Genomic DNA, 15,000 nt, shown 5'->3' with positions numbered 1-15,000 from the left:
AGATGAACGATACGATACTGATATCAGTGTATAGAGATGAACGATACGATACTGATATCACTGTATAGAGATGAACGATACGATACTGATATCAGTGTATAGAGATGAACGATACGATACTGATATCAGTGTATAGAGATGAACGATACGATACTGATATCAGTGTATAGAGATGAACGATACGATACTGATATCTGGTTATATGCTGAATCAGCTCGTTATGGGCTCGGGATCATGAACAGGTTTAAAGCGGTTAGTTTTAGTGAAGGGAGAGTTTCAGGCTCCCGAGTGTTTCCCTCTGTCCCACATACAGGGGTAAAGGGCAGGTGTAGCTAGAAAGGGATAAAATGTACATTGAATGAATATATACATATTATTTACATACTTATACCTTTCTCTCTCTCTCTCTCTCTCTCTCTCTCTCTCTCTCTCTCTCTCTCTCTCTCTCTCTCTGTCTCTCTCTCTTTCTCTTTCTTTACATTTGCGGCATTTAGCAGACGATACGATACGATAGAGAGAGACTCTCTCTCTCTCTCTCTCTCTCTCTCTCTCTGGGTTACCCACTTGAGCTCGGTGTGTGCAGTAGTGACTCGCGTTGTCAAGGAAACCCATACGGCAGACGCCCGTAACCTCGGAGACTCGTTAGTGACAGTAGCCATGAGAGAGCGAAAAAAAAGTTCTTTTGACCATCATGGAGCCATTAGGACTTTGTGTGTGTGTGTGTGTGTGTTTTGTAACAACAACAAGTCAATATTGTAAATAAGTACACAAACACACACACACAAAAGGCGTGTTTTTTCCCCTCACTCTTGCACATCTCGTCCCTTTCGTATATCAGCTCCATGACGTCACTTTGCACGTGACACGTTTATTACATCACGTGTTATAATATACTACGACCATCTTGAGCATCGTGATGACAGCTGAAGTGTTTTTTCTGACACCGTAAAGGTGCGAGAAGCTCGTTTGCTCATTTGCAGCCTCACACACACACACACACACACACACACACACACACACACACACACACACACACACACAGAGGGACGAGCTTTTTAATTGCCGTCGTCTCTGCGTGACAACGCTCAGAGCAAACGCACAAACTAGTGATGGAAGAATCGGATCATTTTAGTGACTCGGTTCTTTGAATCACGTTCTTCAAATGAGTCTTTTCTTTTGAGTCATTTAGTTCATTTGATCAGGAAATTAAATGTTATGTTTTGATTAAGCAGATCCCAAACACATCTACATACACCGAGCTCTCGTCTGAGTCATTCAAATATAATGTCAAGGTTCGGACCCAAAGATCTGATCTACTGCACTGTGCAGCGTCTGTGAGAATCACGTGATAAAAGCACAACTAGAAGAGTCGAGAGATGAACTACTCGATTCTGCTTCCTGTTCGTAACCTACGGAGATTTTGCGATGCTTCGCTCGTGCACATCCAGGAGAAAATAAACAAATGGGTTTTTGAAGCGACTCGTTTTTCTGAGTCATATTAAAGACTTGTTCAGAAAAAAATGGAAAAAACAAGAAATGACAAGCAGGCAGAATGACCTTTGACCTATGTGTTTGTGTATAGATTTTTTATAATTGTAAGGTAGATGGCGTTGTTTGCTTCCTTTAGTATTGTTTTGTTTTTATTTCTGCTCGTGTGGACACGCCGGAAAAACTAAAGCCGACCGGCAGTCAAAACCCCCGACACTGCCCGTTGGTTTGGTGTAACCCGGGGATTAAAGGTACCGTAACTAAAAACGGACAAAAGTACAACAAAGCATCTAATCAGGTCAGAGGAATGAAGGGTAACATCTTCATGCAGTCTCGGTTCGGTTTCAGTGTGACGTCTAAAACTTTCTTCTCTCAGACTTTCAGAACAACATGCAGATTTTTTCCTGTGCGGTGAACTCATATTGTCCTCTGCGTTCAGGTTGTTGAGATGAATGAGCTGATTGTGAGATGATGTATAGCAGCCCCATGAGCTCGCTGCATGTCTTCTCTTCCCTTCCGTCAGAAACTCCAGCATCTCACGATAATCAACCCGAGTTTCCGAGCATGCACTCTGGAGAGGGCGGGGCTTATCTTCAACTTAGCACTCACATATAGGAATAAACAAAAAGCTGATTGTGATATGGAGAAAAGGGGAATGCTGACTCTGGAGACTCCTATCATAACATAGCAAATAAACATCTCCTTTAAGAAACCTATCATCAAATCGGGTTTACTACTGAAGTGCTAGCTCAGTGGGTGCAATTTTCGATCGGAAGCTCATAAGATCAGCACCATCAAGCTGTCAATATTGGGCTTGAGCAAAGCCTTTAACTGATCACTTGTTAAAATGAGATGATTGGATGGGGCTCTGAATAAGGGCGTATGACAAATGGCATAATTGTCAAACTTCCTGAAAACCATCCAAAAAGTAAAGCATGGTGGTGGAAGCATGATGTTGGGGGGATGTTTTTATCCAGTAGGCCAACTGGTCAAGGTTGAAGAAAAGCTGAATGGGACAAATGACAGATCTCCTCATATAAACCTGTTCCAGAGCGCTCAGGACCTCAGTCTGGGCTGAAGATAAACCAACATGACAATCACCCTAAACACAAGGCTTTCTGTCCACAGACAGAAACGGTTTTCAGTCAACAACAAAAAAAGAAATGTGGCTTCTTGAAGGTTCCAAAGTGGCTAAATTGAACTGTAAAAACAGAGGCTTCCAAAAACCCATTTTCAGTCAATGCCTCAAAATTTCTAGAGCGGGAAAGTAAATCAACACGAGGCAGAAATGACGGGTCGAAGCGTCCTACGTTTTTCTCACACAATACAGGGATGTAAGCGTTTTCAGACGTTTCAGTGCAGATGAGCAACTTTATGGTTTCTGCAGGTTTCACCATGTCAAATGTAAGACTTTTTAAGACCATTTAGAATGAAATTTAAGAACTATATTAAAACATCAAACACACACACAAATACATTGTTGTACACTGGCATTAACCGAGCTCTAATGTCAAGTATCGCTAAACTTGCACTTCCTCGTAGCTGAAAGATGAAACGTCTGTGGTACAACCCGAGAGAAATTCGTGCAATGACAGGAAGCTGATTGGCTGTTTCATTTTGGTCTCCTTTGCAGTTGTAATACAGCGAATTATATTGGACCAGCGAAAGAAAGAACTCAAACACCACGGAAACTAACAAACAAAAACGGGAGCATTTCAACGAGCGTTTGAGGTGCGTTACATGGACGTCGGAAAATGAAGACCCGTTTAAACATTTTTAAGACCTAGAACCTTTTAAAGGCCTAAAAGGTTCCTTTTTTTTAACGTTTTAATGCCCCGTGTAAATGATACATTTTTGTGAAACGACTGAAAACATTTGGAACTTTTTTTTTATACAAAAGCACCGTTTTGTGTAGACGTTGCCTTTGTCATTATTTACAGGAAACCAGCCGTTGCACCATTTTGAGAAAGAAAGTGAATTAAGAATTTGAAACTCCTAACACTGATTATGTGGATTATGTAAATCAGTGTTTAATCTGATTAATCCAGAGATCCTCCTTATGACCCTTCGCTCCATGAGCAGCTGCCTCCAAATTAGATAGAACACCCGGGTCCGGTTGGGAGAACCCCGCTCCCTTTCCTGTCCTCCGAGTCCTGATCAGCTTGGTGCTGGTAATGAGCCAGCTGATCCTGAAGTGCAATCAACACCTGGCTCCTGGAGCGAAAATTAGCTCCAGATCACAAAGAAATAAATAGCTTCAGGAGCGTCTGGTGAGCTCAGGAGGGGGAGAGGAACAGTGTTCAGACGGGATCAGATTTGTGTATGTGGAGGGGGGATGGCGGCCATGTTGGTGGTTTTCCTCTCGGCTACCCCCTGAGACAATCACAGTCCGAACGACTTGTCGGATCATTTCAGTACCATCTGGATCTTCTCTCTCTTGCGCCCGAGCGTTTTCCTCAGTGCGCCGGCGTAGTCAGTCGCCTGGCGTGTGCATTAAACACTTCCCTAATCGTGTGCTCCTCGGCAGACTGATTATAAGCGATGACGATAAAGACAGGTGCGGAAATAAAGCCCGGCGAACAACTTTTTGCCTCACTGACAGCTTCTTAATCGTCGCCATCATTTCCATCTCAATCCTGAAGGCGTTTAATTTGTTTTTCTACAACGGCGGCTTCAGTCATAAATCAACTCCCGAGCTCGTATTGATGTGCTGCTCAGATCTTTTTCTATAGAAGCAGCTCCTTCACAGGGGACGCTCAAAATCTCTGCAAACTGCCGATCTGTGAGGAGACGCCTGTTTTATATTAATGGAAGGAGTCTCCAGTGTTTAAGAAGTTAAAGAAAAGAGAGTCTGATGGAGGAAACAATAGGTTTGCAGCTGCAACAGAGACTTTTGGGGGGGCAGCACCCACTTCATATCAAGTTCAAGGTTAAAGAAACCATTGACTTTTGTTTATATGGTTTATGGTTTTATTACGTGTCTAAAGATTTTCCCACCCAATCAGAAATTGGGGAACAATTTCATTGATTTCTCACGTAATGCTAACCTTTTAGCGTATAAGTTTAGCTAACAGGCTAAACAGAATACAAAACATTTGTGTCATCTCCCTTTCTACACTTGTCATCAATACAGCTGTAGAAAGAGTAACAGTAAACAAGTCCATGTTACGTGTCAGGTGTGTGTTCAAGTATTTGCTTTCGCTAACGTTGGCTCCATGAATCTCCAAAAATCTTCAAAACATCTTCTCAGAAGACTGGAACTTTTTATACCAGCAGATGGGGATGGAATGTGGAATGAGGCACCTACCAATCTAATGTCTAATAAATAATACACCAAAAACTCATTGCTTTCACTGCTGTTTCTTCATCCAGCACTCCAACATAATATATTGGATTTTGGATTCGAATAAAAAAAAGGTCTTAATAAAAAGATTCCCCCCGAACGGTTCCACGGCACTTTCTGTCTGTAAGTAAATAATCAGAGCAGATGATGGAGATTAACGAGGGCCGGTGAACTGCAAAATCGGATATCCGAAGAAGGAAAAACATACACACTTATAATTCGTCAAATTAAATTAAAAAAAACAAAAAACAAAAGTGGAATAGAAAACATGCAGGGATTCAAGTCTGCGAAAGGAAACGCGAAGGGAGAAGTTTCACAGCAGAATCGCTTGGGCTCAGAAATATTCATCACTGTCTCAACGTTTTCTATGTTTATGAGAAATCATGAACGTAAAAAGGGAAGTTTTGAGAATTGCTGATGAATAAAATAGAAATGAATCTGATCAACGGCGTCTGATGAAATCTGGCTGATTGTTATGACGACGGCCTGGAGATCGGCTCGTTCTACAATCAGAAACTCGGCAGCACTTTCTGAATAGAATTCAGAGTTTATAACAAAAACTGGTGTCCTGGAAAATCCATCACCTGCTGAAATTTTGACCTTTTCATCCACATGAAATTCAAATCTCTTATTTTAAGCGCCTGAGCGACCGTGACGAAACGTTCTGCCGTATATAAGCAGGAGAATTCCACACTGATTCCACTGAAAAGCAAATAAAATCCAGACCTAGAACCCAATACATTTACAAACTGCGATTAATATAGATATAGAGAGTGTTAAGGGTGATATAGAGAGTGTTTAATGTGATATAAAGAGTGTTTAGTTTGATATAGAGAGTGTTTAATGTGATACAGAGAGAGTTTAGAGTGACAGAGAGTGTTTAATGTGATATAGAGAGTGTTTATGGTGATATAGAGAGTGTTTAATGTGATATAGAGAGTGTTTATGGTGATATAGAGAGTGTTTAATATGATAGAGTGTTTATGGTGATATAGAGAGTGTTTAATATGATATAGAGAGTGTTTAATGTGATATAGAGAGTGTTTATGGTGATATAGAGAGTGTTTAATATGATATAGAGAGTGTTTAATGTGATATAGAGAGTGTTTATGGTGATATAGAGAGTGTTTAATATGATATAGAGAGTGTTTATGGTGATATAGAGAGTGTTTAATATGATATAGAGAGTGTTTAATGTGATATAGAGAGTGTTTAATGTGATATAGAGAGTGTTTATGGTGATATAGAGAGTGTTTAATATGATATAGAGAGTGTTTATGGTGATATAGAGAGTGTTTAATATGATATAGAGAGTGTTGAATGTGATATAGAGAGTGTTTATGGTGATATAGAGAGTGTTTAATATGATATAGAGAGTGTTTAATGTGATATAGAGAGTGTTTATGGTGATATAGAGAGTGTTTAATATGATATAGAGAGTGTTTATGGTGATATAGAGAGTGTTTAATATGATATAGAGAGTGTTTAATGTGATATAGAGAGTGTTTATGGTGATATAGAGTGTTTAATATGATATAGAGAGTGTTTATGGTGATATAGAGAGTGTTTATGGTGATATAGAGAGTGTTTATGGTGATATAGAGAGTGTTTAATATGATATAGAGAGTGTTTATGGTGATATAGAGAGTGTTTATGGTGATATAGAGAGTGTTTATGGTGATATAGAGAGTGTTTAATATGATATAGAGAGTGTTTAATGTGATATAGAGAGTGTTTATGGTGATATAGAGAGTGTTTAATATGATATAGAGAGTGTTTAATGTGATATAGATAGTGTTTATGGTGATATAGAGAGTGTTTAATATGATATAGAGAGTGTTTAATGTGATATAGAGAGTGTTTATGGTGATATAGAGAGTGTTTAATATGATATAGAGAGTGTTTAATATGATATAGAGAGTGTTTAATGTGATATAGAGAGTGTTTATGGTGATATAGAGAGTGTTTAATATGATATAGAGAGTGTTTAATGTGATATAGAGAGTGTTTATGGTGATATAGAGAGTGTTTAATATGATATAGAGAGTGTTTAATATGATATAGAGAGTGTTTATGGTGATATAGAGAGTGTTTATGGTGATATAGAGAGTGTTTAATATGATATAGAGAGTGTTTAATGTGATATAGAGAGTGTTTATGGTGATATAGAGAGTGTTTAATATGATATAGAGAGTGTTTAATGTGATATAGAGAGTGTTTATGGTGATATAGAGAGTGTTTAATATGATATAGAGAGTGTTTAATGTGATATAGAGAGTGTTTATGGTGATATAGAGAGTGTTTAATATGATATAGAGAGTGTTTATGGTGATAGAGAGTGTTTAATATGATATAGAGAGTGTTTAATGTGATATAGAGAGTGTTTATGGTGATATAGAGTGTTTAATATGATATAGAGAGTGTTTAATGTGATATAGAGAGTGTTTATGGTAATATAGAGAGTGTTTATGGTGATATAGAGAGTGTTTAATATGATATAGAGAGTGTTTATGGTGATATAGAGAGTGTTTATGGTGATATAGAGAGTGTTTATGGTGATATAGAGAGTGTTTAATATGATATAGAGAGTGTTTATGGTGATATAGAGAGTGTTTAATGTGATATAGAGAGTGTTTAATGTGATATAGAGAGTGTTTATGGTGATATAGAGAGTGTTTAATGTGATATAGAGAGTGTTCAGAGCGACAAAAAGTGTTTAATGTGACATAGAGAGTGTTTAAGGTGATATAGAGGGTGTTTATGGTGATATTGAGTGTGTTTAATGTAATATAGAGAGTGTTTAATGTGATATAGAGAGTGTTTAGGGTGATATAGAGGGTGTTTATGGTGATATAGAGAGTGTTTATGGTGATATAGAGAGTGTTTAATGTGATATAGAGAGTGTTTATGGTGATATAGAGAGTGTTTAATGTGATATAGAGAGTGTTTAATGTGATATAGAGAGTGTTTATGGTGATATAGAGAGTGTTTAATGTGATATAGAGAGTGTTTAATGTGATATAGAGAGTGTATAATGTGATATAGAGAGTGTTTAGGGTGATATAGAGGGTGTTTATGGTGATATAGAGAGTGTTTATGGTGATATAGAGAGTGTTTAGGGTGATATAGAGAGTGTTTAGGGTGATATAGAGAGTGTTTAGGGTGATATAGAGTGTTTAATGTGATATAGAGAGTGTTTAATGTGATATAAAGAGTGTATAATGTGATATAGAGAGTGTTTAATGTGATATAGAGAGTGTATAATGTGATATAGAGAGTGTATAATGTGATATAGAGAGTGTTTATGGTGATATACAGAGTGTTTATGGTGATATAGAGAGTGTTTAGGGTGATATAGAGAGTGTTTAGGGTGATAAAGAGGGTGTTTATGGTGATATAGAGGGTGTTTATGGTGATATAGAGAGTGTTTAATGTGATATAGAGAGTGTTTAGGGTGATATAGAAAGTGTTTAATGTGATATAGAGGGTGTTTATGGTGATATAGAGAGTGTTTAATGTGATATAGAGAGTGTTTAGGGTTATATAGAGAGTGTTTAGGGTGATATAGACGGTGTTTATGGTGATTTAGAGGGTGTTTATGGTGATATAGAGAGTGTTTAGGGTGATATAGAGAGTGTTTAGGGTAATATAGAGGGTGTTTATGGTGATATAGAGAGTGTTTAATGTGATATAGAGAGTGTTTAGGGTGATATAGAGGGTGTTTAGGGTGATAAAGAGAGTGTTTAGGGTGATATAGAGGGTGTTTATGGTGATATAGAGAGTGTTTAATGTGATATAGAGAGTGTTTAGGGTGATATAGAGAGTGTTTAGGGTGATATAGAGAGTGTTTAGGGTAATATAGAGGGTGTTTATGGTGATATAGAGAGTGTTTAATGTGATATAGAGAGTGTTTAGGGTGATAAAGAGAGTGTTTAGGGTGATATAGAGGGTGTTTATGGTGATATAGAGAGTGTTTAATGTGATATAGAGAGTGTTTAATGTGATATAGAGAGTGTTTAGGGTGATATAGAGGGTGTTTAATGTGATATAGAGAGTGTTTAGGGTGATATAGAGAGTGTTTAGGGTGATATAGAGAGTGTATAGGGTAAATAAAAGTGTTTCTTTTGAAAGAGCTAGTGTTTAGGGTGACAGTGTTTAGGACAGGATGATATATAAAATCATACATATCTGTGATACTCATCATGTATCATATAAATGTGTTGAAGAATCGTGAAATGTTTTTTACATCGTATCGTCCGTCCCTTACTGTAATTTACCCTCTAAACACTTACACACATCATACCAGCTTCATCAATACCACACATTCTCTTTCATCTTAGACCCAAAATGATTATAATCAATCTCACACACACACACACACACACACACACACACACACACACACACACACAAACACACAAACACACAAACACACAAATTGCCTTGTTTACTTTGGAAGTGTTCCTCAAACATTTGCAGAACAGGAAAGAGAAAAAGGCGTCTGTGGTTCTCTCACGTAGAGCTTTAATAAGGAGAAGACGACATCAGTGCAGCTGTTCAACCTCATTCTGGATTATGAGCAATATGACAAGCTGCATTAAACACACACACACACACACACACACACACACATCGTTACACAACGCGTCCATGACGATCGTGGTCCTCCCAGAGACATCCTCGCAGAGACATGACACAAACAGGACACCTCGGGGGACAACAAAGTCGAAAACCTCAGTACAGTGTCTCGTCTTGACCTTGGAACAAATTAGCAAAACATTTCTGCGGTGTATCAGACACTTAGCGAGGAATCCACGTCTCCTAAATTACACGTCAATCACGCCAACTCGTGAACGTGTGTTATTTCTCGAGAGGGAAAAACTGCCTAAAAGAAAAGAATAAACCTCCACTTCCCTTAAACAGCAACAAAACGCTAAGTGAGCGTTTCACGGTTCACCCGAGAACTCAATTTACACCTCCAACAGTCTCGCCAATTACACGCCAATGCTCTCTTCTGATTGGTCAAATATACATTACCAAAAGTTTGTGGACACCTGAGCTTTGTGCTTGTGCTATGTGCTTCTTTTTTTTGAGCAGCTCCATTTCAAAACGAATCTCCATTCAGTGCAGATGTGGATAAAAACAGCTGTGGTTGTGTCACAGCTGTTTTTATCATGATCTCTCTTTATCATGAAATTCTCATGATCTTTTTTTTTTTTCCTTTAGTTTTTTCTCTCGTTTCATGCGTGATTCCAAATTTGTACGGTACGTGGTAACGATAGTTGTTCGGGTTTACGCGTTATCTCTGCGACACTTTATCGTTGCTATAGCAATGGCTCGTTCCAAAGTGACCTCGCGAACGGATCAAGAACATGTTCAGTAACAAGGGAGAAAAACGTACGGTGTAAAGGAGCGTGTCGGACACGTTTTCCGTTCCACACTTCGATCAGGAAACGAACTCTGATTACCGCTAAGGTGTAGCTACTACTGAGCAAGACACGCCCCCTGGTGGGCGGGGCATATACCTTCATATGGAGCAAATAACCGGAAAGGATTTATTGAAGAAGAAGAAAAACTGTGAATTATATGAAGTACAACATTAGAGTATGAGGAGAGATAGAGTGTGTAAAAGAAAGAGTGAAAGGGCGAGAAAAAAAGAGAGAGAGAGCGAAGGAAGATGTAAAGATATTAAGGATATGGGCTACATACGAGCGCGAGACACCAGCTCCGCGGGCGCGTGCCCTGCTTCAGACAGAAGAAGACCACGGGCGCGAGAGACGGGTACGGGAGGCGTGTGCTGTCCTCACGTGCGACGCCGGTCTCTCGCGTGTCTCCGGCTCTCGCGCACTGCTCCGCTTCCCCGTCGGTCATGATGCAGGAGCCGCGCGCCACACCGGGACCCTGCGGTCCGGTTACAAACTGAGCACGAGACCAACTCAACATCCGCCACGCTCACGCGCACCTTCCGCTAATTAGTTTATATATACTATAAATATTAACATCATTATTTATATTAAAAAAATAATAATACAAATATATATATTTTTTTATTAAAGCTACTATTATTTATTACATTTTGTTTAAATCATTTAAAACTTCACCTTCAGTTCTGCTTTTATTTATTTATTATTTTTTTTTTTTTTTATTAAAATTTTTTTTTTTCAAGGCTGCAGCTCACTTTCTCTATGACTGTTTTTGTTTCTTCAAAAGAATGAATAAATTTATTTGTATTTATATCTATTTTACATATAAAACATTTTACGTTACGTATAAAATCTTTGACATTTATTTTAGATTGAGATATTTTAGATTCTACTTTATCATAAAACATTACTATTATTATAATATATAATCGCGTGTATATAAATATGATATATATATATATATATTATATAATTTTGAAAGGTAACATCTCAGATCCTGTTTATCATTTTCTTTTTTCTTTTTCTTTTTGCAGCTGGATCTCTCTTAACTGTCTTTCTTGCCCAAACTAATAAACTAATTAATTGCATTTATGTCTAAAATAACTTTCTGGAACACTGGTGTACTAAAAATCATCTCAAAATAATAACAATTTACAATCTTATAGTATTTTATTACCCCGATACACTTTAAATAAATACGTTTTTTTGTTATTATTTTATTTTGTTATTATTGGACCTCAGGGTAATATATATATATATAAATGCAGGCTGATGTTTTATTTCTGAGATACCCCTGAGATACCCCTGAGATAACCCCTGAGATACCCCTGAGATACCCCTGAGATGACCCCTGAGATACCCCTGAGATAACCCCTGAGATGACCCTTGAGATACCCCTGAGATAACCCCTGAGATGACCCCTGAGATAACCCCTGAGATACCCCTGAGATGACCCCTGAGATACCCCTGAGATAACAACTGAGATACCCCTGAGATACCCCTGAGATAACCCCTGAGATGACCCCTGAGATAACCCCTGAGATACCCCTGAGATGATCCCTGAGATACCCCTGAGATGACCCCTGAGATACCCCTGAAATAACCCCTGAGATACCCCTGAGATGACCCCGAGATGACCCCTGAAATAACCTTTTTAGATGAAATAATCCAGAGTTTGGATCTGATTATAATCCAATACTGGAGAAACTGGAGATCATTACAGTAGCTGCTGATGAGTTGAGAAGTTGTTATTTGCCTACCTGGTGTTCGGTGTGAGGCTCCTCATCATCACCATCATCTTCTTCATCATTTTCATGATCATCTCAGCAGTGTCTCCTACATCCACAGGGAAAGAAAATAGACAAAAAATACAAGAAAAATATTCCTTCTGTCCGACAAAAAACCCAGGAGGAATCTTTCAGAGAGGGAGATGTTTCTCTTCTCCTCCTCCCTCCACTGGAGGTAATGAGCAGTATATGGTGGACATGGTCACATCCTGCTCCCAGACTCCTCGGTACAGTAGCGCGCGCGAGCTGCGGGGAACTGGAGCGCGGCGCGCGTGCGGACGGACGGAACGCGCCGTCACGAGCCCGGGATTCTCCGTTCTCTCCAGACCGGTTCCGCTTCTTCTGATGATAATTGTTCACGGAATAAAGCTAAAAAAACACCGTCCGCTTCACTTCTAATGAACGATCTCCACGTATCCTCCGGGGTTTTCCAGTTTCCTCCTCTCCGTTTTATACCTGCAGTAACGGGAGCTCATCCAAACTGGGCGCGCGCGCGAGACGGGAACTTTCTGAGATGGGAGCTCGGTAGAGCGCGAGACGTGTTTCTGCGACGAGAAGAGAGAGAGAGAGAGAGAGAGAGAGAGAGAGAGAGAGAGAGAGAGAGAGAGAGAAACATAGAAAGCAAAGCGGAGACACACACACACACACACACACACACACACACACACACACATTCTATAGTCATACACATACTGTATACACCCATGCACACACACACGCAGACATACAGATGTTTACACAGACACACACGCACACACACATACATTCACATGAACACAGATGTACACACACATACCTACACACACACTATAGTCATACACATGTACACACACACACACACACACACACACACACACACACACACACACACACAAAAAAGAAACACATGAACACACACACACACACAAACACACACACACACACACACACATGCACACACACACACACACACAAACTATAATCATACACATGTACACACACATACCTACACACACACTATAGTCATACACATGTACACACACACACACACACACACACACACGCTATAATCATACACATGCACACACATATTGAGAAGTTCTTGCTGATGTGTTTTATGAAATCCTCAGTGTTTGTGTGTAATATTTCCATCACGTTTTTCCTCTTTCAGAGAGAGAAAGAGACAGAGAGAGAGAGAGAGAGAGAGAGAGAGAGAGAGAAAGACTTCAGTCATCTTTTTTAGGCTAATGCTAATGTTGATATAATGCTAGCTGTGGCTAGTTGAGGGCGCTAGTATGAGGTGAAACACAGATGCAGAGTGGAGAAGAGATGAGATGGAGAACCTGATGGAGGTCAGGGGTTTATTTCTGCTCGGTATGCCGCCCTGCTGATCCGAGGATTCGCCTCTTATTTAACCTTCGACCTTTCATTTATCTGCCAGAGCTCCGTGTCAAAGAGGCTGCGACTGTAAATCATTTACATTTACATTTGTGGCATTTATCAGACGCCCTTATCCAGAGCGACGCACAAAAGTGCTTTGAGTCTGTAGTAATGAATAAATCTACACTGGTATGCTAGATTACAAACTTAATATAAATATAACTCTTGAATTCTACAAACTTGGAAAGTGCTAATTTAAGTATTGCAGGAAGATGAAGGTCTTCAGTCGTCGCTTGAAGATAGTCAGGGACTCTGCTGTACAGACATCTAGGGGAAGTTCATTCCACCACCTCTGTGCCAGAACAGAGAAGAGCCTTGAAATATACTTACCTCTCATTCTGAGAGAAGGTGGTACCAGTGGAGCAGTGCTGGAGGATCTCAGACAGCGTGGTGCAGTGTGAGATGTGACTGAGAGGTGTCTGAGGTAAGATGGTGCTGGTCCATTTTTGGCCTTGTAGGTGATCATCAGTGTTTTGAATCTGATACGTGCAGCTACTGGAAGCCAGTAAAGGGAGCGCAGCAGTGGGGTGGTGTGGGAGAACTTTGGCTGATTGAACACAAGTCGTGCAGCTGCGTTTTGGATCATTTGCAGTGGACGAATAGCGTTCAGGGGAAGACCTGCCAGCAGAGAGCTGCAGTAATCAAGTCTCGAAATGACAAGAGACTGAACAAGCACCTGGGCAGCCTGTGTGGCAGAAATGTTTGAATCCTTTGGATGTTATAGAGAAGAAATCGACAAGAACGAGCAACATTAGCGACATGTGGGAAGAAGGACATTTCATTGTCCATAGTTACCCCAAGGTTACGAGCAGTGGCTGAAGGGGAGAGCAGAGAGTCATGAAGTGTTATTTGGAGATCTTGACCTGGAGATGAATCACCTGGGATGACCAGCAGTTCTGTTTTGCTGGGGTTAAGTTTTAGTTGGTGAGCACTCATCCATGAAGATATGTCTGTCAAGCATGCTGATATACTAGCAGAAGCTGTGGTATCTGATGGAGGGAAAGAAAAGATTAGTTGAGTGTCATCTGCATAGCAGTGGTAAGAAAACCCATGTGGGGATATGACTTCACCAATGGAGCGGGTATAGAGGGAGAAATGGAGGGGACCAAGTACCGAGCCTTGTGGAACACCAGTGGTGAGTCTGCATGGGGCAGATGTGGGTCCCCTCTATGTTACCTGGTATGAGCGACCTTCCAGGTAGGAAGCAAACCATTCCTATGCTGTTCCACAGATGCCAAGGCTTTTGAGGGTTGACAAAAGTGTCTTGTGGTTAACTGTGTCAAATGCTGCTGAAAGGTCCAGGAAGATAAGTACACCTCTCTTTTTATCTGTTTATCTCTCACACTGCTTCTGTTCCTAGCAGGAAAGATCTAAGGAGGAATCTGTAAATCTATAATAATCAACGCAAAAGTTTCGGGTGGTGATGAAACGTGGTTTCACTCAGAGCTCTGTTCTGATTGGTCAGAGGGTGTTGAGTATTTTACACAGCTGATCTCTAAACAATTCTACAGTAACAGTTTATTTTTAAAGAATCGCAAAT

The 15,000-nt window shown here is 39.8% G+C and overlaps 1 protein-coding gene across 1 annotated transcript in view; it reads right to left on the bottom strand.

Annotated features, from left to right (window-relative positions):
- Positions 1-12,625, bottom strand: part of cacna1hb (calcium channel, voltage-dependent, T type, alpha 1H subunit b) — an 84,245-nt gene extending 71,620 nt beyond the window's left edge. Inside the window, exons 1-2 of the mRNA XM_083522155.1 lie at positions 12,015-12,625; positions 10,531-10,732 (exon numbers count right to left, since the gene is read on the bottom strand). Coding sequence (XP_083378281.1) covers positions 10,531-10,702 — 172 coding nt within the window. The 5' untranslated portion in view covers positions 10,703-10,732; positions 12,015-12,625. The remainder of the gene's footprint in view (positions 1-10,530; positions 10,733-12,014) is intronic.
- Between the last annotated feature and the right edge of the window lie 2,375 nt (positions 12,626-15,000).

Source organism: Silurus aristotelis (genome assembly GCF_946808225.1).
Source record: "Silurus aristotelis genome assembly, chromosome: 20".
Taxonomy (NCBI): domain Eukaryota; kingdom Metazoa; phylum Chordata; class Actinopteri; order Siluriformes; family Siluridae; genus Silurus; species Silurus aristotelis.
The sequence above is the reverse complement of the archived record's forward strand: the minus strand, read 5'-3'. Positions and strand labels throughout refer to the sequence as shown.